Genomic DNA, 25909 nt, shown 5'->3' with positions numbered 1-25909 from the left:
CAGCGTGGGGGGCTCCTGCTGCAGCGCTGGCTTCAAACCCAACCTCTTGTTTCTGACTTTGTCTGGCAGGGCAGTTTTTGCTCAGTTTTGCTGACACTGTTATTTGTGGAGCCGTGCTGTAAACCAGCATACCAGTCCAGGTTAAAATAACTCTTTCAAAACAACTGTGATCTGAGTCCACAAACAGTTTTGTCAGCATAACTGAGGGCTAGCATGCTTTGTCCCAGGCCTAGGCACAAGAACGAGGGCAGAAAATGTAACTGCAGTTTATTGAGGATGAAAATACCACGCACATACGTAGAAACAAAATCAGAAAGGCAGGCAAAAGGTATACCTAACTGAAATTGGGCATTGCAGAAGTTACTTCTGCATTCTCAAATATCCCAGTAGCAGAGAAGTATCAGAGAATTTTTTTCTGCATACAGTGGAAAACAAAAACTCTCAACAGCTAATACTACTGTTGTAGTTTGGCAAGTTTTTTTTTTCTCTGGCAGCACTCTATTCTCATCAGGGGCTCACCCAAGGTTTTGCTAGCAAAGCTAGTGAAGCTGGTCGTGCAGTTAGATCAAGGATTTGAACCGAGTTAACTAATACCTCTTTTGGGGGAGGGACGAGTGCCATGGGGAGGTGCTGGAGTAACTTTATGGTGACAGTTCCCTAGTAGAGCTCCCTGTGTGGCATGAGTACAATTGGACCATCAATGGCGAGGAAGAAACAAGCGGGACATGGGGGAGGGGGAAGAAGAGGTCATTACTTAAGCTGGACCTACCACCAGACTAAACATTTGTTGAACTGCCTCCCTAGGAAGTCAAGATTTTAAATGTCTTTTTGCAGTTCTTGGGTTTAGTAAGGTTCTTGACATAGGCTTGCCTGACGTTTTTGTAAGCAAGCTGGGACAACTCGAAGCTGCATGTGCAACTGGTGAGAGAACAATATTGGGATAAAGGCTTGGTGTCAGACTGGGAGAATGTGCTGAGCAGGGCTTTTGAGTGAGGAGGGAGGAGGTCCATGTCTGATACTATTTGGTATTTTCAGTAATTTGATGTAAACAAGGGAATAGTGTGCATATTTATAAGCTTGCAGGTTAGTTGGCTGGGAGGAGGACAGGACTGGGACTCAGAACGTTTGGAGAAGCTGAGAAATACAGGACAAAACCAAAGAAAAATGCAGAGTTTCTACATTTTGGTACGTCTAGTCAGTGGCATGAATTGAGGATGGAGAATGGCTGGCTAGATAGCAGTTCTGCAGAAGAGGATTGGAGACCTTTCATGGTTTGTGAGCCAAGCACAAGTGAACATGTTATGCATTTTATGTACACAAAAAAGGCAAACCAGCTGGGACATATAACTAAGAAGTGTTATTTAATAATAATTTAGCTCTATAAAAGCTGATAAAGCCTAGGCTGGAATATGTATCCAGTTTTGGACACTATACTTCAAGAACAATGCAGATCAAATGGAAGGAGTCCAAAAAGAGAGTAAACAAGCAAAGGTCTGGGAAATGTTATCTATAAGGGAAGGTTGAAACAACTGGCTTTGGTCATTTTATATAGCAGAAGACTGTAGGAAGACCAAAGTTTTCAAATATATAAGGATAGATGCAAAGAGGAAGATAATAAATTGTTCTCTGTAATGATTGCAGGTAAGGCAAGGAATAATGAGTATAAATTGTAGGAAGGGAAATGTAAGTTAGACATTCAGAAAGGTTTTTGAATAGTAAGGACATCTATGCACTGGGATAATTTCTCTGCAATCATATTGCATTTTTTCATGAGAGATCTTCAAGAACAGGTTAGTCAAACTACAGTAAGGAATAGTTTAGTATATTCTATCCAGCCTGAGCAGTCGGAAAGGATTAGGTGGTTGGAGTTTCTTCGTCCTTATTTTCTGCGGTTATATCTGCTGCTTCAGGTACCAAGGGCTGTCGACATGAATCCTATGTCAGTGATAGAAGTGCTGGCCCATGCCTACGTGGTTACCACTGCTTCTACTCCACCAGCTAAGCAGCTCATTTGTGTACACCATCAGAATAAGCCCGAATAGCTGATATGGCTGAGAACAGTAGAGCTTTGTCAATATGGGTAATTTTGAGTGGAATGGATAAAGCAGCACTCGGGTGAGCAAGCCAGCAGGGTACGGAGGGCAGGAATAGTTTCGCAGGGATCAGTGCCAAGTGGCCAGGAAGGGCAGTGGTGGGAACTGGAAGAGGGGCATGTCTGCATTATGGGTCTCCTGTAGAGCTTATCCAGCACCTTACAGCCTCAGAGTTCTTCCTAGGATTTTTCTTTTTTTCCATTTGCTATAGTAAAGTTAACAGAGTTGCTCCACAGCTCTGGGGTATGTAGTCATTTCAAAGCCAGAAAAATGTGCAAGGCTTAGTTAACTTCAAATAGAATATGATTTTACAATAGACACCCTCTTCTGACATGTCAGCCCCATCCTAGATTGCTGAGGGAAGCAGTGAAGGATTGGTGCCCTCTTGACATTTTCAGAGGTCGAATATGAAATCCTCTGTCATGTTGCCAGCCCAGAGAGTTACAACCCAGTGCTCGTTTCCAGAGGACTAGTCATGAGAGACTGAAATTGTTCTTTACAAGATTCTTCCCGTAGCAGTTTTGCATTACTTACTATTTAATGTGTATGTGATTTGGGGGAGGGTTTTTCTTTTTTTTTACTTGGGGATTTTTTTCTTCTCGCTTTGTTCTTCCGTATGCAAGAGTTTTCTTGGACTACCTGTGAAATCAGCTGAAATCCTGCAGTTGACTTTCCTGACCATTTGCTATGGTCAGGGAAATGTCACTTAAAGTTCATGTGCTGCCTCTTACTGATGGCAGAGGTAGGCAGGAAGGGGAGAGTAAAGAATTACTGCCATGCCTGCACATTCCAGTGGAGAGAGCTTTTGAAGACTCAAGATGAGGCCTGCTTCGCTTGTCTCCAGGGTAGACTTTTATACCGATTTATACATTGCATGGTATCTTTGCCCAAGTGTACCTGAACTTTTATTTCACTTTTCTGTGACATGCATACAATGAAAGAAATGTGTGTTTAACTTCAAGCACGTGCATATTCACAAGCAGTTCATGCGGCTTGAAAAGAGTATTTCCCAATATTATTTGTTGCTTGGTCTTCATTGAAGTGTGGTGGTCAGACTGCCCAGGAGTTGATGTCTCAGCTAGCCAGTGAAGTTTTTTGTATTATTTTTGCAGTTATTGCAAAACCATATCTCTACCCTTACTTTGGTTTATCCCAAAGTGCAATCAGTGCACTCCCATTTCACAGCTTGCATAACTTTCTCTGGTGATTTCTCTCCATAACCAGATTGTATGAAACTATCTTTAATCTGAATGGGAACTGTTTGCCCATTCATTGTAAGGGTCTATATACTCATTTGCTATGGTTAGTTCTCAGTTATTGTTAATTTTTTCTACAAATTAGTCTTCATTCAGTTCTGTAGTCTGAATCCCATCTATGATGCCCAGAATTCCTGGCATATGGACTAAATTCTACTTTTTACCCCATTAGTGTGATCCTAGAGGGGCTCTTGTCTATATTTCGCAGGACATGTGTCTGTCTTAATACTTTGTGTTTGGCTACTCCATTTTATTCTGTAGGAAAGAGTTGAGAAGTCTACACGTTCATTAGAAGTAGTTTCTTGCATCGCATTTACTCAGGGGCTTTTATTTTTTAATAGCCTTTTGAGATTTCATTATGAAATTACATTTGAGAAATATTTAATCATTGGTCTTAAGTGAAAAATAATACGAGTAAACTATATTTCATAGGACCTAGAAGTAATACTTTGGAGTTAACTGTACAAGTTTAGATTTCTGTCTTCAAAGGACTTGCAACTTACCTTTAAAGCTGAAGTTTTTAAACTTTGCTGTTTAACTTGATGGTGATTTAGAAACTTCACCGGGCAGTTTTAAATATGAGTATTTCAGAAATATGAAAAGAAATTATTATGTTCCCTTCAGCTCATTCTGAATACAAGCCACAATGTGGTAGTTTTAAAAAACAAGCTGCTTGCAGATTTGGGAAAACCATGAGGAGCTAGTGACACTTACCGTTGCTGAGTTAAAACTAATGTCACCCTCTTTCTCCGGTTTTACTGTGGGACGTGAGCTTTGTGTGCTCCAGAGGAGCCAGGTGGAGTGAGAGATTCCTCCAGGGTTAGTACGGTCCTGGACAGCAGAGGATCAATTTCCTAAAACATGATCCATTTTGGCTCTGGTTTTATACTGGGTCCGAGGGGGCGAGGAGGTCTGTTATATGGAGAGCTGCTGTTAATTCCTCAAGTCTTGGTTTTCTGTCAACAGACAGATGTACTTTCCTGTCCGAGTGTTCCTGTTTTCACAATAGTTTCTCTTACATCGAGCAATATATATGTCCTGTGGACCTGCAGAATTTGTAACCAGCCCTCGTATGTACACTGAACACAGGTGCAGATTAAGGAAAGACTTGCAGTTTCCTTTGACATTAAAAGGTAGTAAAGAGGATTTACAGTTCATTAGGATCCTCCCCCATCCTCCCAACCAGTTCATGTACCTCTTCAGTGTTTCAGTGCCATTCCCTTACTTATGGGTCCTGGGTATTTTACTCCATGTTGAAGCTTGTAAAAGGCATTTGTTGGGGAGCTGTTTTTGACTCATGTTCTTGGACCCAACTTTGTGAACTGTGTCCAACTGTTCACAACTAGTTAGTTCAACTAGAAGTGTAGCACATATTACCTTCTCTAGTAGCCCACAAAAAGTCCAGGTCAGCTCCTGTAGCTCTTGTGCTGTCAAAGGGAGTATGTCAATTCGCATCACTTTATACCAGCTGGAGATCTGGTCCAGTGTGTTGAAAGATGCAGGAGGCAGTTGCTGTGGTGTATTTGTTAACTTAGTTGGCCTGAAGGGACGTGCAGTGAGAGAACTGCCATCATTCTAATTCATTCTCTAAATGTTTTTCTCTCAACAGCTCTGAAAAGTCCAGCTGCATTTCATGAACAAAGAAGGAGTTTGGAGCGGGCCAGGGTAAGATGCAATATGCTTTTTAAAGTTTTGGGGAAGTCAGGAGTAGTATGTCTTATGTTTTGGACATCCTGTAGCTGTTAATGAGATGCAGAAGGAAATTGTTCATATTCTGGATGTAATACAGCACTATGCAAAGATGCATTGGATGGGGTGTTCTTTAGCTCGTATGTGGTGGTGGTTAACCCTCAGTGAACTATATGGTACCTGGATTTCCCCTGGAGTCTTCTTTTGGAAGTGACTGATATTCTTCTTCCCCACTGTCCATATACTTTACATTTTTATTTTTATGGTGTCTGTTTTGCCCTTAAATGCTCCTATCGTGTGGATCTCAGTTCCACCTTTGAGGAAAGTGTATGGTTTCTCTGTTACCTGCAGGTGCACTTGTTTATCTAGGATATTAGAAACTGAAAATTTAGTGGAGAGGATCCCCCCCCCAATCTTATAACACTGAAATCACACAGACTTCTGGCTCTATAGAAAGAGGAAGCCAGGCATCACACTTCATGTGGCACCTCTGCTAACTGGGGGGTTTCTTGATGATTTCTGTTCCTCCAAAGGCCTCTGGGGGTATTTTTTTTTCTGATTAGCGTACAGGGGAATAAAACCTGTTATGACTGCTGGGCTAAGTTTTGTTTTAAAAGTGAAAGCAATGTAAGTAAAAAAATAACAGCTGTGATTAAAACCTGTAAGGGGGTGTTAGCACTTTAAACTCTGTGGAAGGATTGGAACAGCGGGCTTTGCATTAAGACCAGTGTCCCAAAGGCTTTTGCTTCTTCCTCCTCTTTTTTTTCTAAAACCTTCTTAATAAGTTAATATTTTGGTGTGGGCAATTGAGCAAGTATGGTGCAGTTTTCTGATTGACTTCAGTAGTTATTTGTTCTGAAGGCCTGTTCTGATGGCCAGTACTTACCAGTCTGTTACCCACTGCTCCCGGCTTCCCATCTGGCTGTGTAAAGGGTAACGTGCTCAGCCCGGACAGGATCATCTCTGTACGTTGCTCTATAGTGCATTCTCCAAAGACAGAGCTAAAAGCAGTCTGGAAATTAAATTAGTCTTGTCATAGCATTTAGATTCTGCCTGCCAAGGGAGTGCATGGGGTCTTTAGCTTAACAAGTAACATATCTTTAAACAAATAAAAGAGTATGCCCAAACCACAAGTCAGCCCTGAATGCCAGCAGTATATGAAAGTATTTGCTGTGAACAATGGAACTAGTGCATCTATCTTTAATGTAAAAAGAAATGTCTTGAATTTCACTCTGACACAAGTTAGTGGTGTTGCATAAAAGGAGAAAAGAGGGCTTCAGCTCTTGAGGAAGTCCTTTCCAGTTTCTGTTCTGTGGGGCAGCAGTGCACTCTTATACTGAGGCGACATACAGTAGAAGGTCATCTTTAGAATAAACTCATTCTCTGGGTGCTCTGGGACAGAAGATATGCCCCTTCTCTGTTCTGTGTTTATTTAGATCTCAGTAACAACTAAAGATGGTTGTTTCTTTTGTTTCTGCTGTCCAAGATTACCTCACTCCTGTATCCGATCAACTGAAATTGGTTCTTGCTTGTCTATTTTTGCTGCAGACAGAGGACTATCTGAAACGGAAAATCAGGTCCCGGCCAGAGAGATCAGAGCTGGTTAGGATGCACATTCTGGAAGGTATGGCACGTGCAAAACAGGAAAACATCAACAATAAACTGCATCATAATTACTTATTTAACAGCTTTCTATTTTGCCTCTGACCCCCAAATCTTTCTTTCAGTTGGGAGCGGGCAGAAAATCATGCCTGTTGCATGATTTCTTGGGAGGGATTCAACTCTGCTTGCATGGAGATTCTCAGAAGAATCTGTTATGTGAACTCAAAATTGTGCAGTTTTGTGTAGCTAGGCAACAATGAAATGGGATGACTGTGGATTGCTCTTCTACTAAGGGAATACACTGTAAAATATCCAAGAGGAAGTGAGGCAGATTTGATCTAATTAGTAAGCACCTCAGTCTCAGGGAGGGAGTACTATGCTACTGCTGAGTACCACATCTTTGGACACAACTGAAAGGGAAAAGATGAACGAGAATTGGGTGACATCAGTTTGAGAACAGTGAATTTGTCCTATTCTGGAGTCACAAGGGTAGTAGTTATCTTTATAACTTAAATATATATAATATCGATAATATCTTTATAGTGCGTAGTTATCTATTGTTATGTGCAATTATTTTTCTGTACAGTTATCTACAGTTACCTTTCTGAATAGAAGTAAAATACTGCTGAAGTGCATAGGTGGACCATTGCTGGATTGATGCCATTTTATTTACTTTCCCCTGAACAGAGACCTCAGCTGAACCCTCCTTGCAGGCTAAGCAGCTGAAGCTAAAGAGAGCCAGGCTGGCAGACGACCTCAATGAGAAGATAGCGCAGAGGCCAGGTCCCATGGAGCTGGTGGAGAAGAACATCTTACCTGTGGAATCAAGCCTGAAGGAAGCCATTATAGGTAAGGCCAGAGGAGGATCTGTGTTGAGGGCATTTCCCATAGGTGGCTGTGATTTCCTATCAATTCACCTGCCTGTGTCTAAGGGAGTGCAGTCCCATGGTTGGTCTTGTTTTCCTGTCTCAGAATCACAGCCTTTCAGCCCTGCGGATTCTGAAAAGCAGAACTCCTCCTGACCCAGATATATCTGTACAGATATAATGTACAGATACATTAAATTATAGGGAGTATGGACATCCCAGAATAATGTGAAAGCAGCTGCATACCCTGAAGACTTGAAAGACTGTTGAAGATTGCATCCTCTAGATTCTCTCCTTAAAAATCCCTCTCTCGGTATAACATGTCAGCAACCTTGGTCAGGGAGAGCCCACTGACTTGCATCAGGGAGAGGAGACAGAATATAAACAGGTGTGATGAAACAAAAGCTGTCTGTGAACTTAAAAACTTCAGAGGATTCAACCCCTTTAAAAATAAACCAGAACAGATGTAAATCATGCCAGTGCCATTCCAAGGGCTGAAAGGAATGCTGAGGAATAGCCTTCCCACTGTCTCAGCAGTGCTCTTTCCCATCTCCCCAGACTGAGCAGTCTGTGTGCGTCTGTGGTTATTCATCCCTTCAAACACGCACAGCTACTTTAAAGACAAATGGGACACAACTGTGAGCAAGATGGAATACTTTTAATGAAAAAGGAAAAGGACAGTGTTGTGGGAGAGCCTGCCTTCACTGTTGCACAACAAGTGGTTGAGGAAGAGAAAAAGTGAACTTGTGAACTGGATGTGGCTTCCTTCGACTTTGACATCTCTCTGGATTTCTGTTGCTTTTACGTTAGGTGCAAATGATAGTATTTTCCTGCTTACCAGGATTAATTTGAGATAATGTAATCTAAAAAACATTAGTGCATTACAAATGTACACTCAAGTGAATTTATCTACTGGACATGTAGATAGACAGAAATGCTAATAGCAGTCAGGGCCACCACTTAATCCATAGCCCTTGCTGCGTGTACGACTAGAGGACAATTTTGGATTCTGTTTTGAAGAGGGATTCTACCTTCCACCACATAGGATGAACACCAAAGAAACTATGACTCAACCTTACACTGTCTAACCTTCTTCTTTCTTGGTGCCAAATGATAATCAAATAAGCCATTGCACAGACCTGGGTTTGTGCAGAGTTAAGTAGCTCTTGTTATACTTCCTGATCTTTTCTGGCTAAGAAGCAAGGAAAATGGTTCACCCCAGTCTGCATCATTTTACTGGTAGCAGAGATGAATGTAAACACTTAAAACTGATCCAGTTTGGGCTCTGTTGTCTCATTTTTAGTTGGTGCTTTAAGCACAACTCAGACACAACTCTCTCCATGTCTTCATTATCTTTGTGAAACATCGAGTGTCAAGTGAAATAATTTCTTACTCCACTTTAAAGACCACAGTTGATGTTTGTGTTTGTAGTTGGACAGGTGAACTACCCAAAGGTTGCAGACAATTCCTCCTTTGATGAGGACAGCAGTGATGCCCTCTCCCCAGAACAGCCAGCCAGCCATGAGTCCCAGGGGTCTGTCCCATCGCCGATGGACTCCCGGATTTGTGAGCCTCTCCCTAGCACCACTGGCACATCACTAGCTCAGGTGAGAATGCGGTGGCCTACTACAGTGCCCTGGAGCTTCACAGGTGCTGCTGATTTGTGGCAGAGGATCCTAAAAAGTGAGACCGAGGGATCCTTAAAAGGTATAGTCTGTGAGATTTCACAAGGGGTCTTAGCTCTGCGTGGTGTTCGTGAAGTCCTCTGGTTATTCAGAAGACCCTGTAGTGGTGCCGTGTGGGGAAGCGGAGCAACCATTACTTGATACAGCCTGTGTTGGTGGGCAACTGATTCTGGCAGGCAAAGCTAGGAGATACAGGTGTGGGATTTTGATTCCTTTGATGCCCTAAGAAGTTGTGCTGCTTCTCAGGGACAACTGAAGCAGTGGGTTAAAGGAGTCTAATTAATGACTTGAAACCTGTGCTGCCTCCCTGTAAGTGGACACTTCCTGCACTCTCTTAAACTGTTTCCCTCCTCGTATGTGTATTCATTATGCCTTTTTCTGTCCCTGCAGGGTACATCCCAATTGCAGATTAGCGCAGACTCCAGTGAAACACTTTTCCTACCTGAACAGCCACCCCCGCCTCTGCCACCTCCACCTCTTCTGCCTCCTAGTCTTACCAATGGAGTGGCTCTTACTGCTGCCAAGCCCCCACCAACACTCATTAAGGTACTATTTTGGCTGATTTCTTCATTATTGTAGTCTGAAGGAAGATAAGATGGTTACCCTGAAGAAGGTTTTGAGTTGGAAGTACTGTGTTAACAGATGCAAAGGAAGGAAAGCTTATTTCTCACTAGCGTCTTCCTCTGACACTAGTTGTAACATATTTAATAGGTTTTTCTGTTCCATTATTCACCTTCTGTAAAATGGGTCCTGAATGCAAAATGTTTTGAAACAATCAGCATTATCCACAATTAGAGTCAGTGAGTCTGCACTGGATGAGCAAGTGATCTGGTGTGCTGGGAAAGATGACCTGCGTTATGGTGCAGTGTAAGCTGCTGTGGGTGCTGTGATTATTAGAGAAGCATGGAAAGACCCTGAGGTCAAATCTGGAGAATTTTGAAATGAAAATCCCAGTGTGCGTTCTGGTTTACATGGGGTGTTATGTTATTTCAGTGTTTCCATTCTTATTTGCTTCCTCCTTTTCTTCTAAATAGCAAAGCCAGCCCAAGTCTGCTAGTGAGAAGTCTCAGCGCAGTAAAAAAGCCAAGGAGTTGAAGCCGAAAGTCAAGAAGCTTAAATATCATCAGTATATTCCCCCGGACCAAAAGCAGGACAAGGGAGCTCCTCCCATGGATTCATCCTATGCCAAAATACTGCAGCAGCAGCAGCTCTTTCTCCAGCTTCAGATCCTCAACCAGCAGCAGCAGCAGCACTACAACTATCAGACCATCCTGCCAGCTCCACCAAAGTATGGGTCCTAAATGGCAGCTCTCTCTTAGGAAGCACTTGTTTCCCCAGTACTGTTATCGGAGACGTGTTCTGGGTGTGATGTGTAGCGGTTGGGTGTAATGCACTCAATCTCGTTAAGTAACAGCAGGCCGCAAAAAGGGCCGGTGTCAGATGAATCAGACAAAAGCAGCTGAAGTGAGTTGGTTGGTCGGGTAAGGGGCATGGATATAGTCAAAGGCACTGGTGTGCTTTCATGTCTAGGGTGGCACTAGTGACCCAGATGTTTCTGAACATATATGATTGTTGACACTGAGGGCCTCTGGTGCCTTTCCACCTTGGTTTTGATGCCTGTGTTTTTTCTTTCCCTGCAGGCCTCCAGGAGAGCAGCAGAGTGGTGCCAGTGCCCCTGCTGTACGCAATCTCTCTGCCACAGTCAGCAGCGCGTCTTCAGTATCCTCTGGTTCCAGTGGGCTGATGCGACAAAACAGTAATGCTGCAGTGGGCAAGCCTGGCCCTCTCCCTGCCAACCTAGATGAGATGAAGGTAAATGTCCTGTGAAGCTGCACAGCCCTTTTTTTGCCATTGTCAGTGGAGAGGGCAGTACTGAACAATGTTGCTGCCCCAGCGCAGGGCTGAGGTGGACTGACAGGAGTTAGTCAGCTGGTATTGCTACCCTGCAGCCTGTACCTGAGGTGCAGGTTTGTTGGCCTGCGGGAGGGTCAGTTTAGTCCTTTGCCCCATGGCTCTGGTAGCTGTTAATAGTTGTTCTGGTTAGAGTGTATGTTCTCTTAATGTTGCCTTCTTTTTTTCCCCATATCAGGTAGCAGAGCTGAAGCAAGAGCTGAAGTTGAGGGCCTTGCCTGTCTCGGGCACAAAGACGGACCTGATTGAGCGCCTCAGAGCTTACCAAGAGCAGAATGGTGCAGCCGGCCAAACAACCCCCACTCCCAAGCCCAGCACAGCAGCCATCCTCCCAAAAGCTGCCGAAGTGGTGGTAGCCTTCCCAGCTGCCAGGCTGAGCACAGGGCCAGCCCTGGTCACCACTGGCATTGCACCAGCAGAAGTAGTTGTGGCCACAGTCACCGGTGGTGGCATGATGAAGTTTGGCAGCACAGGCTCGACTCCTCCTGTTTCTCCAACTCCTTCTGAGCGCTCGCAAATGAGCACAGGGGACGAGAACTCGGCCACCGGAGACACCTTTGGAGAGATGGTGACTTCACCCCTGACCCAGCTCACCTTGCAGGCATCTCCAGTGCAGTTCCTGGTGAAGGAAGAAAGCTCCAAGTCTGCCTCCTGCAGCGTAAACGCGGCAGCCAGGTCGGAGCGGTGCAGCACTGGTAACAGCAGAGATGCAGAAGTTAGGGACAAAGACCAGATGCTGCAAGAGAAGGACAAGCAGATCGAGGAACTCACCCGCATGCTGAAGCAGAAGCAGCAGCTGGTTGAGATGCTTAGACTACAGCTAGAGCAGGAGAAGCGCTCTCAGCAGTCACTACCGGCCCCAGCGGCTGCGGGAGAAGGGACAGCCCTTGCCTCCAACCCAGTAGCATTTGGCACACAGGTCAAGAGTGAAAATGGTTTCCTGAGTTGCCAGTCTGCAAAGCAATCCAGCGGCCAAACAGACCAATTCAGCCCTGCACCAACCGCTAGCCAAATGGACACTTCGAATCCAAGTCCAGTGCCAAAGAAAGCCGTGATGGTGAAGCAGGAGGTGCCAGCCGCGGAAGCAGAGCCACCGTGCCAGTCCCACAGCCCGCGGCTTTTCCTTGGCCAGCAAGGGAGCGCCCTGAGCGACCTCATCAAGGGCACCCCTCCCCCTACCCTCATCACCGACTCCACAGGGACCCACATCGTCCTCACCGTGACCAAGCAGAGCGTCGAGAGGCAGGGCCTCTCGCCCCACGGGAAGGCAGGGAGTAGCTGCCCGGCCTTGCAGGTAGGCAAGGGTTAGATCACATCCTGGCTGCAGGCACTTGGGTTCCTCTCTCCCTCTTCCCGCTCCTGTGGTTCAGGTTACCATAGGATGATGTGGAAATTCAATGCAGTAAATACTAAAATGGCTGAGTTGCTTGCTACGATGGCTGGTAGTTCATGGCTTTGTAAAACAGAGCAGTGTAAGCAGATCTTCAGCAAAAAGACTGGAATTTGACAATGATGAACTGTGTACAGCAATGCACGATTAACTATGTGCATCATAGGCTGTTCAGCATTCTTCCAAACACATGGTTCTGCCTTTTGTCAGGCAGGATCTCGGGCTTGGAGGACGAGGGTTTGCTGCCACATTTCACTTCTTTTTGAAAGAACAACCATGCCTGTGATATTAAAAAAAGCAGGGTGTATTTCACCTCTTGTCCTTTATTAGAGAGATTGTAGTTGGAGTGATAGATAGGTCACCCTGCCTACCAAGAGCTGAAATCAGACCCTGGGAGCAGACTTTTTGCTTTTTGACTGCTCTTTGTTTTAATGCGTGTCAGTATTTCAGCGCTAACAGAGTCTTTCATCAGAGATGATCTACCATTCCCCTGTTGGTATGAGATCAGCACTTAACAGAAGTGTTCCGAGTGTTTCTTCCGGGAAGGTATAAATATGCCCAGGTTTTATGGCATAAGTCAAAGCCCAGCATCTTCTGTGGCATCAGAGAAGATTTTCATTCTCTGCTGCCACATTTCTTGCACCTTCTGCAGAGCAAGTGTCAGTGTCTACCATCAGGGGCAGGCACTGAGCAGGCTGCATTTGCTGCGTAGCAGGTGAGATGCGAATCAGCTGTCTAAATATCACTGTCTGGCATCACCCTTGATACCCCAGGGTATCTCACCTAAACCCCAGCCGCTGCTCCAGAAGGGCACAGGTCCTGTGTCAGGTCTGCCAGCCCTTGAAGGATGTCATGGGTAGCCCAGGGGTTTAGAGTGGTACTACCTCCTCTTTTAGGACTCTGAATCCCACCCCAATCTGATTTCTCTGCTTGGTGAAACAGAACAATTGACTGAATTTCCTAAAGAATGAAGAGTGGGGAAAAACAAACTTCATAAATCCTTTAAAAAACACAAGCCTTGCTCAATGTTGTGTCAGGAATAGCTTCTCATGGATACCCTTTTCTTTCCAGAGAGTACAATCATCACCCGCTAAAACTTCCAGCCAACCGCTGTGTCAGCTACCTGCAAGCACCCCTCAGCAGCCCACGCAGCAGCAGAAGCAGCAGCCCACGCAGCAGCAGAAGCAGCAGAAGCAGCAGCAGCAGCAGTCCAGAGGACTAAGCCAATCTGTCAGAAAGGTAGCTTGCTGCCTGGTCACTTTTCTTCCTTGTTTTTCTTTGCCTGCTGCCGGGGTTTGTGGCAGCGGTGGGAAGGGGACACACACATGCACAGTCCTGGTCAGAGACCATCATCACAGCAAGTGAGATCTCACAGCGGCTTCTGCCACAGCTTGCAGCTGCACGGAGTGTTTGGTTTTCAGCTTGAATTCTCCATTCCCCTGCCTCCGGCTGAACTAGCTGTGATGTTCAGCTGAACTGCTGAACTAGCTGAACTAGCCCATCGGGCATGAAGTTTCAGGAGCACTAAGTGTCCATGAGGTCTTCCCCTATGGGCACACTTGGAAGTGATGTGGAGGCTTTACAGCAAAGAGCTCTGGGCTAAACCCTGACAGTTTACTAGCTTCTGCCCTTTGTTTCCGCATCTGAGCAGAATGCCAGCTGGTGTTTTAAACAAGCATTGCCTATCAATTAAAAATGATGAGAGGCCAGAGTGGGCAGCCTTGGGTTCACAGTGGTGTCCCTGATTCTTGAAGGAGTGCTGCTGAACTGAAAAGGTGGCTACTGCATGGAGAGAGGATGGTGTGGGCAGTATGTCTGCAACTGAAGGTGGTGTACGAGCTCTGAGAGGGGCAAAAGGATCTGACCTTTTACTCTCTGGTACTGATGAACATGCTGTGATTTCCTTGGCAGCATCACACTATGATGTGCCTTGAGCATACCTGTTAATCATCTCTTTGTGAAGTGCAATGCAGATTCAGGAAAGAAAGCACCTCTGGCTTTATCCTTTCTCCAGGTGATGGCTGTAAAGAGGCTTTGCTGTGCATCTCCTCCCTTTCTAGCCCACATCAGGGATGACTTAGCTCTCTCTCTAACATGTAATTAAGATAAGATACAGAAAGATTATGAAGAGTTTTTAGAGCTTGGAGGATCACTGCTGAGTCAGATGCTGGAAAGGATATGAAGACAGGAGTCATTTCTAGTGTTTTCAGAGTGGGATATCCACTTTGCAAAGGGTCGGTGCTTTCATTTGCTTTGAGACCTTTGAGAAAATGCAGAAGGTAAATGAAGGCACCTTTTCCCTCAGACTCCTGTAGCTCGTGTGCTGTGGAGGCAGCTGTAGTGACTTTCCTAATCCTTTTGCCTCCCTGTAGGGTCAGAACCCAGGTCTGCAGGTGGTCATGGGGCAGCTGCCTCACACCATATTGTCTTTCTCAGCACCTCCAAACCTGCAGCCCTTCTTCCCCAACAGTTTCCAGAAATGGTCCCTGAAAATTGGTGGTCCTGGCAAAGCCAGCCCACCCAGTGTGTCAAAAAAGGTACCCTCCCAGCACATCCCAGTGGCCTGTGCCACAATGCCAGCTTCCAGCCCCTCTAAGGAAGAAAGTGGACCCCAGAGCAGCTCTGCTGGTGGGGGCCTGGGGTCACTCCTCTACCTGCAGGTCACAGAACAGACGAACAGCTTTCCAGGGAAAACAGGATGGGGAAGAACATCAACACGTACAAGTGTTGGAACTGGCATTCAGCTACTGCCCGGGGATGACTGCTCCAGGGGAGCAAGCTTTAGCGTGAATCACGCATAACTGCTGTAGAGGCAAAGACCTGATCCATGTTTTAGCCTTTCTTATGGGCAGTTGTGTGCTGATTCATCTGGTAAAGCTGAGTCATGAGCGCCACTTCCTGCAACACTTGGGGTTTCCTTTGGAGGTCTCTGGTGCTGCTGAGTGCTCTGGTGCTCTCCGCCCACCATCAGGCTGTGAAACTTGCTGCTAGTGAAGCTTGACTGTGTCCCCAAAGCAGGCACTCCAGAGGGAGATGGGTAAAAGATAGGTCCTGGATATATTGCACAGGGTAGGCTGAACACAGCAAAGGAAGCGCCCTCTCTCTCTCTCTCCAAAGTGTTAGAGGGAGCCCCCACTTGGGCAGATGAGGCTCTCCCCATCCAGGAGCAGCCTGGTGGCGGTTTGTGGCATGGTTGCTTTAGCGTTAGAAAAATCAGCAAAAGATTTCCAGCTATGAGTTGGAGGGGAAATCTGTCTTCCTCCCCTGCAGCCAGGCCATAGTGCAGAGAGTAACACGGAAGAAGCCAGGCTGCTGGGTGCAGACCTCTGTGCAGCACTTGCCAAGAGAGGGGATGATGGTCTCTCAAAGCGGCTGTGAGACAGGAGTTGATGCGGGCTTTCCCCTGATCGCTCCTCCTGCCTTTGTTCTAAACAGTCCTCATCACAGCCTGGCTCTCCTGCTGCCCCTTCCCCATCCCAGATGGACCTGGAGCAGCAACAGCACACGTCGCTTTTTGGAACTCCTCCACCTCCTCTCCCTGTTCCCTCGGTCCCAATGAAAGAGCCACCAGGCTATGAAGAGGCCATGAAGCAACAGCCAAAGGCCCAGGTGAGAGCAATTCTTCTCCCTGGTTTCCTTGGAGAGCAGGTGAAAAGTTGCCACTGTAAATCTGCTTAGATTCCTGATCTGGGCCAGTAACAGAGAATGGAGACACAATGTCCCTTTATAACTGCGCCTTCCTAGCTGAATTCCTTCTGGAGGGTTTGGGGCAGACCCTAAACCACAGGTAGAAATCCCCCAAGCCACTCACCGCTTGGTGAGTGTTAGCACAGCAGTTGCTGACTATACCTTCCCATCCAGTAACAGCCTGGGGTTACGGAGGATTCTGGTGCCATGCCTCTGTGTGCTCATTCTCGCTAGATAACAGCCCCATCCCTGGGGCGAGGGAGGAGAGCCAGCAGCCAAGGGTGTTGTTGGAGGTGGAAGCTCCCCTGGTAAGTAGGAAGCTAATCCTGCGCTTGCTCTCCCCAGGAGAACGGCTGTTCCAGCCAGCAGATGGATGACCTGTTTGACATTCTCATCGAAAGTGGAGGTAAGGAGACGAAGCCAGCATTTCCCATAGTCTTTAGGTTTGAGCCTGGGGATAAGAAGAGCACTGAGGGGAGAGTCTGTCATGGCCCAGGTCTTTGCTCCTGCTCCCTGCCAGTGCCTTTAGCGTAGGCAGTAGTCATTAAGGCACTAAGGGAGATGTCAGTCAGGCATTAGTATGATACAAAGCTGCTTGGTGGCTCTGCTGCATCAGATCTGGGCACACCTCTTCTGTGATACTGGACAGAGCTTGAATTCCCCAGAGGTGGGCTGAAAACTCCCCATAGCAAGTCATGTGCGGGCACAGGATGAGCTTCCTTATCCCAGTTGGTGGTCAGAGATGGCTCAGTCTGGGGGGTCCCTGTTGCCCTGGTGGGTGGGAGGGATCCTTCCGGTGTTGAGCCAAGCTTTTCCTCACCCTGGTCTTCCCATTTGTTTCCTGGACAGAGATTTCGGCTGACTTCAAGGATCAGTCGTCCCCAGCTGGGAAGGAACCACCCGTGGCCCCAGCCTGCTCCTCACCGCCCAGCAGCCACCATTCCTCAGAGCTGGCGGTGCCAGTGTCCTTGGGGCAGCCGGTGCCCGTGGGCCGGCTGGAGGACTTCCTGGAGAGCAGCACCGGCCTCCCGCTGCTGACGGCAGGCCACGATGGGCCGGAGCCCCTGTCCCTGATTGATGACCTCCACAGTGAGATGCTGAGCAGCTCGGCCATCCTGGACCACCCGCCTTCACCTATGGACACCTCGGAATTGCACTTTGCTCACGAGCCGTCCGGGGGCATAGCCCTGGATCTGGCTGAGGCTGTGTCAGCGGTACGCAGACTTCTCAAAAACCATGAATGGACTCAGATACCAACAGAGGTCTTTCTACCTACCTGGAAAAAACTGAGCTCAGCTCTGTTGCAGACACCTACAGAAGAAGGGGCCAGTGCAGCTCTCAGAGCACTGACGTAACACAGGCCTGCTGGGAAGCTTGTGAACCACTTAGCTCTCATCATCATTAATTTAAAAAGTGCAAAAAAACAAATTAGGGAAAAAAGGAAAAAAAAAAAAAAACAGTGCAAGAAAAAAGATACAACTTTATTCATTTTCCACAAAGGGGACCCTTAAAATATGCAAGTTGTCAGAAAAAACAATCTAGGTTAGAATCATAAAAGTTAGTAAAAAAAAAAAAAAAAAAAAAAAAAAAAAAAAAAAAAAAAAAAATCGGGTGAGAACAGAGCCGGCAGCCCCTCTTCCTCCAGGCAGGAGCGAGCAGCGATGGCAGTACATGGGGCACAGTGCTGCCAGGCACAAGTTCCCTCACGCCTTGCAGCGGGACATAGCATGACTGGGCCCGAGGCTGTTTCCAGAAGCAGCACCCCGTGCCTTGCTGGGGTTGGCAAATAAAGGGAGCTGTGCTGCCCTGGCACGGTCGGTTTAACGGTTGCAGAGGGGGATTCTACCTCTGGAGCAGGATGCAAAGGCGGGAGTGCTGGCTGGGAGCCCGGAAGGGCTGTCCTCTGCACCACCTGCCATCTGTCAGGGGAGGGTCTGGTCTGCTGCAGGGCTGGGAGGAGCTGGGCAGAACAGGCACCTTTTCCAAGTGTAGCCAAAGGGAACCAGGGTTCCCCACCAACCTGGTAACGTCTAAGCTGGTTTCCCAAATATTGCTGAGCTTGGCAGAGGCCTGCCTGCTTGCTTCACTCACTTTGGGCTGCAAAACAGATTTTTTAAGGTGCTAAAATCCAGGTCCTTATATGTTAAATCTGTCCTTCGCTGCCCCAGACCTCTGGCTGTGCCTGGAGTCTAGCCTTCAGGCACACCCCGCCTTCCCCCCAGCTTCCACAGCACTTGTGACATCCCCAGGTGTGCAAGGCAGTCAGCCTGTGGGGGGGGGTTAGTGACAAGAAAGCGGCCACGTATCCTGGGGAGTGCGTGAGGGGCACAGCTAGCAATGAGCAACATATCATGAGGGGCCATGTGCAATCTGTCTCCTGCCTTCAGCTGTGCTGTTGCCTCCCTGTAGCCAGGTGCCCCAGTGGAAAGAAGCAGCTGAGGATGTTGGACCCAACAGGCAAGGAAGGGGAAGTGGCACTGCAAACCAGGCGTTGCGTGGCACAACGCAGGCCCTAGCTCAGTAGTCCGACTGTGAGGGCCCCTTTCTGGGGAGAAGTGGGAGCCCGAAAGCAAGCAATGGGCAGCTGACCGCTGCTCTTCCTTCCCTCCAGGCCCACGGGGTAAAAGGCAAAAGCAAATGGCTGCTTACTGTTAGCTGCCGCCCTGTGTCCGGCCAGCTTCTGCCAGGCAGGGGCCCGGGCAGATGAGTACCCCAAGCCCCCTGAGCCATGACGATGCTATTCCTCGTGCAGGCTTCTGCGTTGGAAACCCAGGCCTGTGGCTCTCTCGTGGGCTGTTGCTCCTGTCACTTTTCAGTGTCTGTGTTTGTTAGTAGTAAATCATGGCTGTATTTACCAGGTGAGACACAGCCCAGCTGTGCCCCATGCAGTGGCCTTGCGGCACAGCTGTCCCTGCTTTGGCCCTGAGCTGGGTCTGGGCTGCTAGGGCTGAGGGAGGCGCGGGAGGCAGTGGCTTTTGAAATCGTACGGACTAAGGTGCTGACCCTGCTCAGGCAGTGTGTCCTCCTTCCTTTCAGTATCTCCTTGAGGATGCTCTCCCCACCTTTCCCCTGCACCGGGCTGCAGTGCTGCCTGCTGGGGAGGGGTAGGTGCGGATGGGCACATGCTGCTCCCCTGCCCCTTTGGTACCTGGCGCTCTTCTCTCGCAGGGGGAGGCCTTGCTGCAAGGGTGCGGGTACCTCTGCTCCATGGCGGGGCAGGTGAATGCCAGCCCTGCATGACATGCTCTCTGTCAGCCACTAAACTGGCAGCCAGGCGGAGTCATGCCTGTTTTACAGCTGGGAGAAACTCCTGCTTTCCTGAGCCCTATTTGCTTGTTAACTGTGTGGGGAGCCACTCTTAATCATTTGCAGGGGGAGCCTGCTGGCAGCTTCCTTCCTTTCTGCCCTCTTCTCTCCCCTCTCCCACCCCTCCATTGTAAGCAAGTCAGAGCCTCTTAATCTGCCTCCCTCAGTGTCCGGGTTGGAGTGTGAGGATACCCCCTTCCCCCCCGCCCTGCCTGCTTTCTGTTGCCCAAGCCACAGTGTCATGTCCTAAAAATCAGAGTAACTGGGACTGGTGGACACCCCCCCGTAACCCCGCTGAGCCCTCCCCTCGTTTCTCTCCTGGTGCATCCCTGGGAGCAGTGAGTGCATTAGCAGTGGCCTTACAGAGCTCCCACCAGCTCCACCCAGGGCAGCTGCCCAGCCGTGGGACCAGGTGGGCACAGGAGGCAAGTGGTTTCTTAGGAGGAAAGTATGCAGGGGGGTGGGATGACCTTTCAAATGCCAAGGGGAAAACGTGAGGCTGCCCGTTTGTTAAACTTCTTAAGCAAAATCAACTTCTTTTAGCCCACAGTGAGCAGTAGCCCCCACAAAAACCAGCTGTGTGATTTCTTTTGTACAAATAATTACAAAGCTGCAACCAGTAAATAATGAAATTATCGAAGTGCAGTGAGCTCCTAGAAGAAGGTGGCGGCGCTCCACGTGCAGTCCTGGCCTGACCCAGCCATGGTTCCTCATGTTGGGCCAGGCACTTTGTTGGCAGAGAGATGCCAATGCCCGTTACTGATTTAAATAATCCCCAGGGTTGCTGGTAAAAGGCCGAGCTCACAGCTGCCCCCCTTTCGCCTTTACTCATCCACCATAATTTGTGATACTTTGTAGGAATTTAATTACCCTAACTTTGCCCAACCTACTTGAAATTGGCTGATGGGCTTAAGAGCCCCCAGGGACCCCAGACAATACAGAACCATGAACCTCACCTCCTGAGGAACCCAGCTAACGTGCCAGAGCCCCTCTGCACAAGGGGCTTCTGCCGGGAGAGCGAGCGATAACCCTGTGCCTGGGGGCAGGGGGGAGGATGGTGCCTCATCCCAGGAAATACTAGAACATCTTTTCCCCAAGCAGGGCCCAGAGCAGGCTAGCCCAGTTCTCTGCTTTCTTACTATTATTTGTTTGAATAATAGTTCAATAGTTCTTTGTCAGAAGAGGTATTCCCCTGGACATACATTTTTGCACCCTTGGGAAAAACAAAGTCTGATGTTCTGCCTCTACCTTGAATGTAATACTGAATCTTTCTGCTGTAACCACTACTTGTTTGTAATGTGTATTTGACTAGCACGCACTCTCCCTTCCACTATGCAGCAAACGGCGAGGGGTGATCAGCACCGTCTGAGACGGATGGTGTTGGGGCATCGGATCCAGAGCGAGTATTCAACTGGAAAAGGATAAAAAAGTGACAAGTTAACAGGGGAGAGAATGGATCTTTAAATTGAATTATTTTTTCAGTTACAAATATTTGAAAAAAATCCATTTTATTAAAAAAATTCCAAACAGCCACGTGCTCAAAAACGTCTCTGCTATGCTGGTGGGAGGGCTTGGGGCCACTCTGCCTTTTCCAGCTAAGGGTGGGTGATCCCTCTGGGTCTTTCTCAAACCTGAAAAAAAAAAAGCCTGCGTGGTGGTGCCTCATCCCTTCTCAGCTGAAGGGAGATTCCCTCTGTGTATGGAAATTACCTACCCTGCAACCAGAAGTAGGTCTTATGGTAGGAGAAGCACAGGCAGCTTTTACAGCCTCCCACAGCCCAGTAGGCTGGTCTGGACCCCAGCTGTTACAGTGGTGAGGTGATACTGCAGCCTTCCTCAGCCAGATGCCAAACTGGAATTACTTTGACTGAAAACACTGATTTTCACATCAGTAAATACGCCACAACTTTCACCCTCCCATGAGCGTGGGCTTTTGAACACAGTGCTCCCAGGGTCCGTGCCCTGTTACTGTCCCGTCTTTGCAGAAGAGACTCCACCTGTTTTTTTCTGGAGAAGCTTGTTAATGTGCAGACAACACTGTTGTCCAGCACCACCCAGCCCCGTTTTCTGCCAGCCCCTCTCCCTTTGCTAAGGGCCTTCCCCTTGCAGGGTCCCCGCATCCCTTCATTTCAAGTATTTCTTGCTCGTCAGGGCCTGCTGGGGCTCTGCTGCAGAGCTGTGCCTCGGGGAGGGCTGGCAGCAGAGAGGCAGGGCAGGGCTGCCACTGCTGGCAGCACAACTGCTCCTGCCCCGGCCGCAACCTGGGCCTGTGGGCTGGTCTGAGGCAAGGTCAGTGTGAGAACCCCCCCACCGTGCCGGCGCAGGTTGAGCAGAGACCTCAGCCTGATGCTAGCAGGAGCCAGCACAGAAATGGGGTCATAATTATCAATTGGCAGAAATTAAGAATTAAATCTAGTCCCGGCCCTGTCAAAAAACAAAGCCAAAGCCCAGCACTCTCCCAAGATGCAGTTTATTTACAAACCCACCGAATAAAGGAAAGTAAGAATCTAGTGTCATTTCACGAGTAGTTTGTGCTCACAGACAAGCGCTTTCAGTAGAAAGTCACAGACTCCGTATCCGGAGCCACCACCACAAAGCAGCAATTCTCCACTCCTGACCTGCGTCCCCACTGCCACCGCAGGGCGAGGAGGACCAGTTAGTCTCCCTGAGCCAGCTCCAACCTGAACCTCGTCCTGAGCTACAACGGTGCCAAAATATACATGTTCCTGGAGTTAATTTACAGCTTTTTGGTTAACAGTAAAAATCATCTACAGACTAAAATGACAGCATGAAACACTCTTATTTAGGGGAGAGGTGTTTTTTGTCTGCTCCCAGAGGAGACAAGGCCCATCCCCAAAGGCTGTTACAGTGGTGACAGGCCGATGCAGTCAGGCACCTCTTGTCAACACCCCACACACCAGTGCCAGGGAGGTGGGATGAGGCTGATGCCGGTTCCCCCTTCTCAGCCCCAGCTCCAGGTCAGAGGAACTTGTCCAAGTGCTTCAGGGTTTGCCATCCCTCTCCCCAATGGAGGCAAGCCCTTGGCTGGTGGGGGGGCAGGGGGATGTGCTATCCCTGCTCCCGTACAGCAATGAGTCTCTCACCAGCCCAATTCCACTTGTGCCAACGGCACCAGCTCTCACGGATCAAAGCCACCCCCGCAAGGACTGCCTCTTCCCCACAGCTACAGCAGCAGCCATGCTCACACACTCACGCAGCTGCTGGCCCGCCAGGCTGCTCCCCCAGGCACTGGGGGGGAGGCAGGGCTGAGGCAAGCAGAAGATGGGGTGGCAGAGATGGGTAAGGCTGGGACGGGGCACTTGTTTTTGTGGCCAGAACACACTTGTCCCTTTGCAGCATCACCGTCGACCATCACCTCCCTCGGGTCTGCAGCTCGGCCTCTCAGCGCTGCTGCCATCTGTCCCAGGTGGCCTGGCAGCCCCCCCGAGGGGGATTTTGTCACAGATACAAGTGGGTGGGGTGGAGGAGGGCAGGGGGTGAGACATGATGGGAGTGGGGGAGAGGAGTGTGCGCCATTTAGAAGGTTCCCCAGGATGGGGCGGGGTGGGGGTCACCCATCTATGTCCCAGCTGAAGAGATGGTGCTTCACAAGCATGTCCTGCACCCCTTCCTTCAGTGGCTTCTTCTCCTTCTCCTGCAGGACGACACAGAGACCCAGGTCAGTGCACCGCACTCGGAAAAGGGGAGGTTGTGTCTGCAGACAGAGCCCAAGCACGCCGAGCTCTCCAGCACCCAGACAGAGCAGCCTTCTGCACTTCCCACCTCCGCGCAGCTGAAACAGGGAGAGGCCCTGCGGTTTGGAGAGCACCGGGGAAGGGAGGGGCCTGCCATTTCCCCCTGCCCCAGCTGGGCAGGGGCAGGCAGCACCCCCTGCCAGCATTGCCACACAGCTCCTGTCCACAGCCTGCCCTGGCAGGGAAAGCGGCCCCACCCACAGCCTCTGGCACCAGCTCAAGAGGAGGCAGAGGACGGGCTGGAGCACAAAGCTGGGAGAGGGAGGCGGTAAGCGAAGCCCACGGCTGAGAGAACGAGAGATGCCACCTACTCACCTCCCTCTTTATCGGCAGCTCCCAGTCCTGAGAGAGGCTGAAGGCAAATTTGCAGAGGACTCTGCAATGGAAGAGAGCGATGGTAACACACACAACATCCCCCCACCCAGATCACACTCCCAGCCTGTGCCCACAGCTGCTGCCCCCAGGCACACAATTGCCCCGGCACGCCACTAAGCTTACAAGGATGAAATTTCTTGTTTGTTGGTGTTGAAAGGGCAGCACCAGCCATTCATCCCCCGTTTCCCCCTCAGGCTTCATATCCTGCCAGGCGCAGGCTGGAAAGAGAAGCTTGAAGATGTGACTCAAGTGCAACCCCTACAGAGCCTGACACAGCAGCACAGAGAAGCACAGACAGCCCCGGCCTCTGCTAGAGGGCAGACACATGTGGCTGAGGACTGAACGCAGCTGGCAATCGGCAGGGTTGCAGGTTCCTCTCCAGAAAGCAGACTCCTGCCAGTAGCACCTCAGGGTTTCTGCACGCCCCCTCTCCCTGGAGTAAGAGAAGCGTCCTGACCCCCATGCACAAGTGCTGCATGGGGATGGCACGTGGAGCTCCCTCACTGGACCCGGCTCTAAGCAGAGGCTGCAGGCACAGCCTCAACCCTGTCCCTAGGACAGGGTTGCACAGCTCAGACCTCCTGGCAACAAGCTCATCAGTCCTTCAGGCTCAGGGGAAACTCCTATGTGGGGGTCTCCTCCAATTCCTGCAGCAGTGAGGGAGCCGAGGCCCTCTACAGGAAGCTGGCTGGGAGAAATATGGCATAAACCTCCGCTCCTGCTCCACACAGACCCGGGCCCAGCCATGAACCAGTCCCACTTGGTCCTTTGGCTGTGCTGAACTAGCACTGCCCCCATACTGCGAGAAAGCAGCCACGGGACGCCGCAAGCACAGAAGTGGAGGAGACTCCCTTCCTCCCATTCAGCAGCAGCACAAGGAGAACAGGGCACCCTGAGGTGCATACACACAGGCCTGTTTCTGGCTACAGATGCTCCCACCGGGGCCAGAGGCAACCGGGTGGTGCAGACAAAAGCCAGTTCCCGGCAGGACGGTGGCAGCAGCAGCAGCAGGGCTGGAGTGGTGGTGGTAGCAGGGGGGTTTGCTCTGCGGCTCCCTGGGACTGGATGTGGCTTTGCAGAGCGCAGGAGGGCCAGGAGCAAGCAGTGTGGATGTGTGCCCTGGGCTCCAAGCGATGTGCTTTGTGCAAACTTAGCTGCGTTCAGCCCCTGACAACGCTCTCTTGCTTAACCAGGAGTCAGCCAGTGAGTGACTCCTTCCCAGCCAGTGACAGCCAGATTGTCTCCCTGGCACATTCCCTGTTCCCTGCTTGGACTCATGGTGGCTGGCAGAGGACCTGGAGAGCAGAGGTTGGAAAAGGCACCATCAGAGTACATGCAAGGCGCAGCAGGAGGTTGCTGGCAGGCAGAGGCTGCCTGCTTGTCATGACAGCTCCCCAGGAGCCAAGCTCTGCTCTTGATCAGTCAGGCACAGTGCATCGCATTAAACTGTCTAGACAGTTGCTGCTGCCTCAGCACACAGAAGGAAATCTCTGCAGTGGGGATGTCTGGGCAGCCCACGCTGCTACTCACTGGAGAGGGTCCAAAACCAGCCATAGTGAGGGCCACCTCCTGCAGGGGAGGAGAAAATCCACTCCAGACCTTGGCAAGGCCAGTGGGGACAGACACACCTCAGCTCACATTTGATCTGCACCCAGCCGGGACTGCGCAGGAACGACCAGGGATGGAACCACTTCTCCACAGTCTGCAGGCTTGAGCACAGCACCTCTAGCCACAAATGTAGCACCTGCTCACTGCAGTGATGGGGTGGAGGCATGTTACTTGGCTGAAGCCCGGGAAAGAAGCCCCATCCCTTTGGGATAGTCTATTTTCAGCCCAAGCCTTGACCCCAGCCCACAGTCCTGTCCCCAGTGGGAACAGGATAACCCAGTAAACTTGTGTGAGCCACTCCATGCAATGAGAGCTACTTCTTCCAGCCAGGAGCCAGGCCAGCATTAGGAACAAGAAAGAAGCAGGTCCCACTCAGTGGCTGCAGTGAGAGGGAGAAAAAGACCCTGTGGCCTAAGGTAGATTGAAACAACTGCTGCCTTTGAGCCTGCTCTGCCCCCTCCCAAGCTCCTCGCACCCCCCCCCTCCACCCAGGGGTATCAGGACCAGATGACTCACTTGAGTCCAACACAGATGAGAGAACGAAGCTTCACGTCCATCTGTGCATGTGCAGCATCGTGCGTCATGTTCACAGCCTGAACTGCCTGCAGGGTGGGAAGATGTGGTTACTGCGTTCTCAGCTTAGCCTTAGGCTGGGCTGGGCAGCCGCTTCAGCAACACAGCCACAT

At 49.5% G+C, this 25909-nt stretch overlaps 2 protein-coding genes across 2 annotated transcripts in view; one reads left to right on the top strand and one right to left on the bottom strand.

The window, feature by feature from the left end:
- MKL1 (megakaryoblastic leukemia (translocation) 1) overlaps positions 1–17534 on the top strand; it is a 106493-nt gene extending 88959 nt beyond the window's left edge. Inside the window, exons 5-16 of the mRNA XM_009322615.1 lie at positions 4959–5014; positions 6587–6662; positions 7328–7489; positions 8938–9113; positions 9582–9737; positions 10226–10479; positions 10832–11003; positions 11281–12396; positions 13564–13731; positions 15928–16101; positions 16525–16585; positions 17029–17534. Coding sequence (XP_009320890.1) covers positions 4959–5014; positions 6587–6662; positions 7328–7489; positions 8938–9113; positions 9582–9737; positions 10226–10479; positions 10832–11003; positions 11281–12396; positions 13564–13731; positions 15928–16101; positions 16525–16585; positions 17029–17534 — 3077 coding nt within the window. The remainder of the gene's footprint in view (positions 1–4958; positions 5015–6586; positions 6663–7327; positions 7490–8937; positions 9114–9581; positions 9738–10225; positions 10480–10831; positions 11004–11280; positions 12397–13563; positions 13732–15927; positions 16102–16524; positions 16586–17028) is intronic.
- A 5478-nt stretch (positions 17535–23012) lies between these two features.
- SGSM3 (small G protein signaling modulator 3) overlaps positions 23013–25909 on the bottom strand; it is a 19654-nt gene continuing 16757 nt past the window's right edge. The window contains exons 18-21 of the mRNA XM_009321828.1: positions 25740–25825; positions 25244–25366; positions 23556–23616; positions 23013–23140 (exon numbers count right to left, since the gene is read on the bottom strand). Of these exons, the coding sequence (XP_009320103.1) occupies positions 23057–23140; positions 23556–23616; positions 25244–25366; positions 25740–25825 (354 nt within the window). The 3' untranslated portion in view covers positions 23013–23056. The remainder of the gene's footprint in view (positions 23141–23555; positions 23617–25243; positions 25367–25739; positions 25826–25909) is intronic.

This window comes from Pygoscelis adeliae, unplaced genomic scaffold (genome assembly GCF_000699105.1).
Source record: "Pygoscelis adeliae isolate BGI_AS28 unplaced genomic scaffold, ASM69910v1 Scaffold60, whole genome shotgun sequence".
In the NCBI taxonomy this organism is placed as follows: Eukaryota; Metazoa; Chordata; class Aves; order Sphenisciformes; family Spheniscidae; genus Pygoscelis; species Pygoscelis adeliae.
Note: the sequence above shows the minus strand (reverse complement) of the source record. Positions and strands in the feature narration are given on the sequence as shown.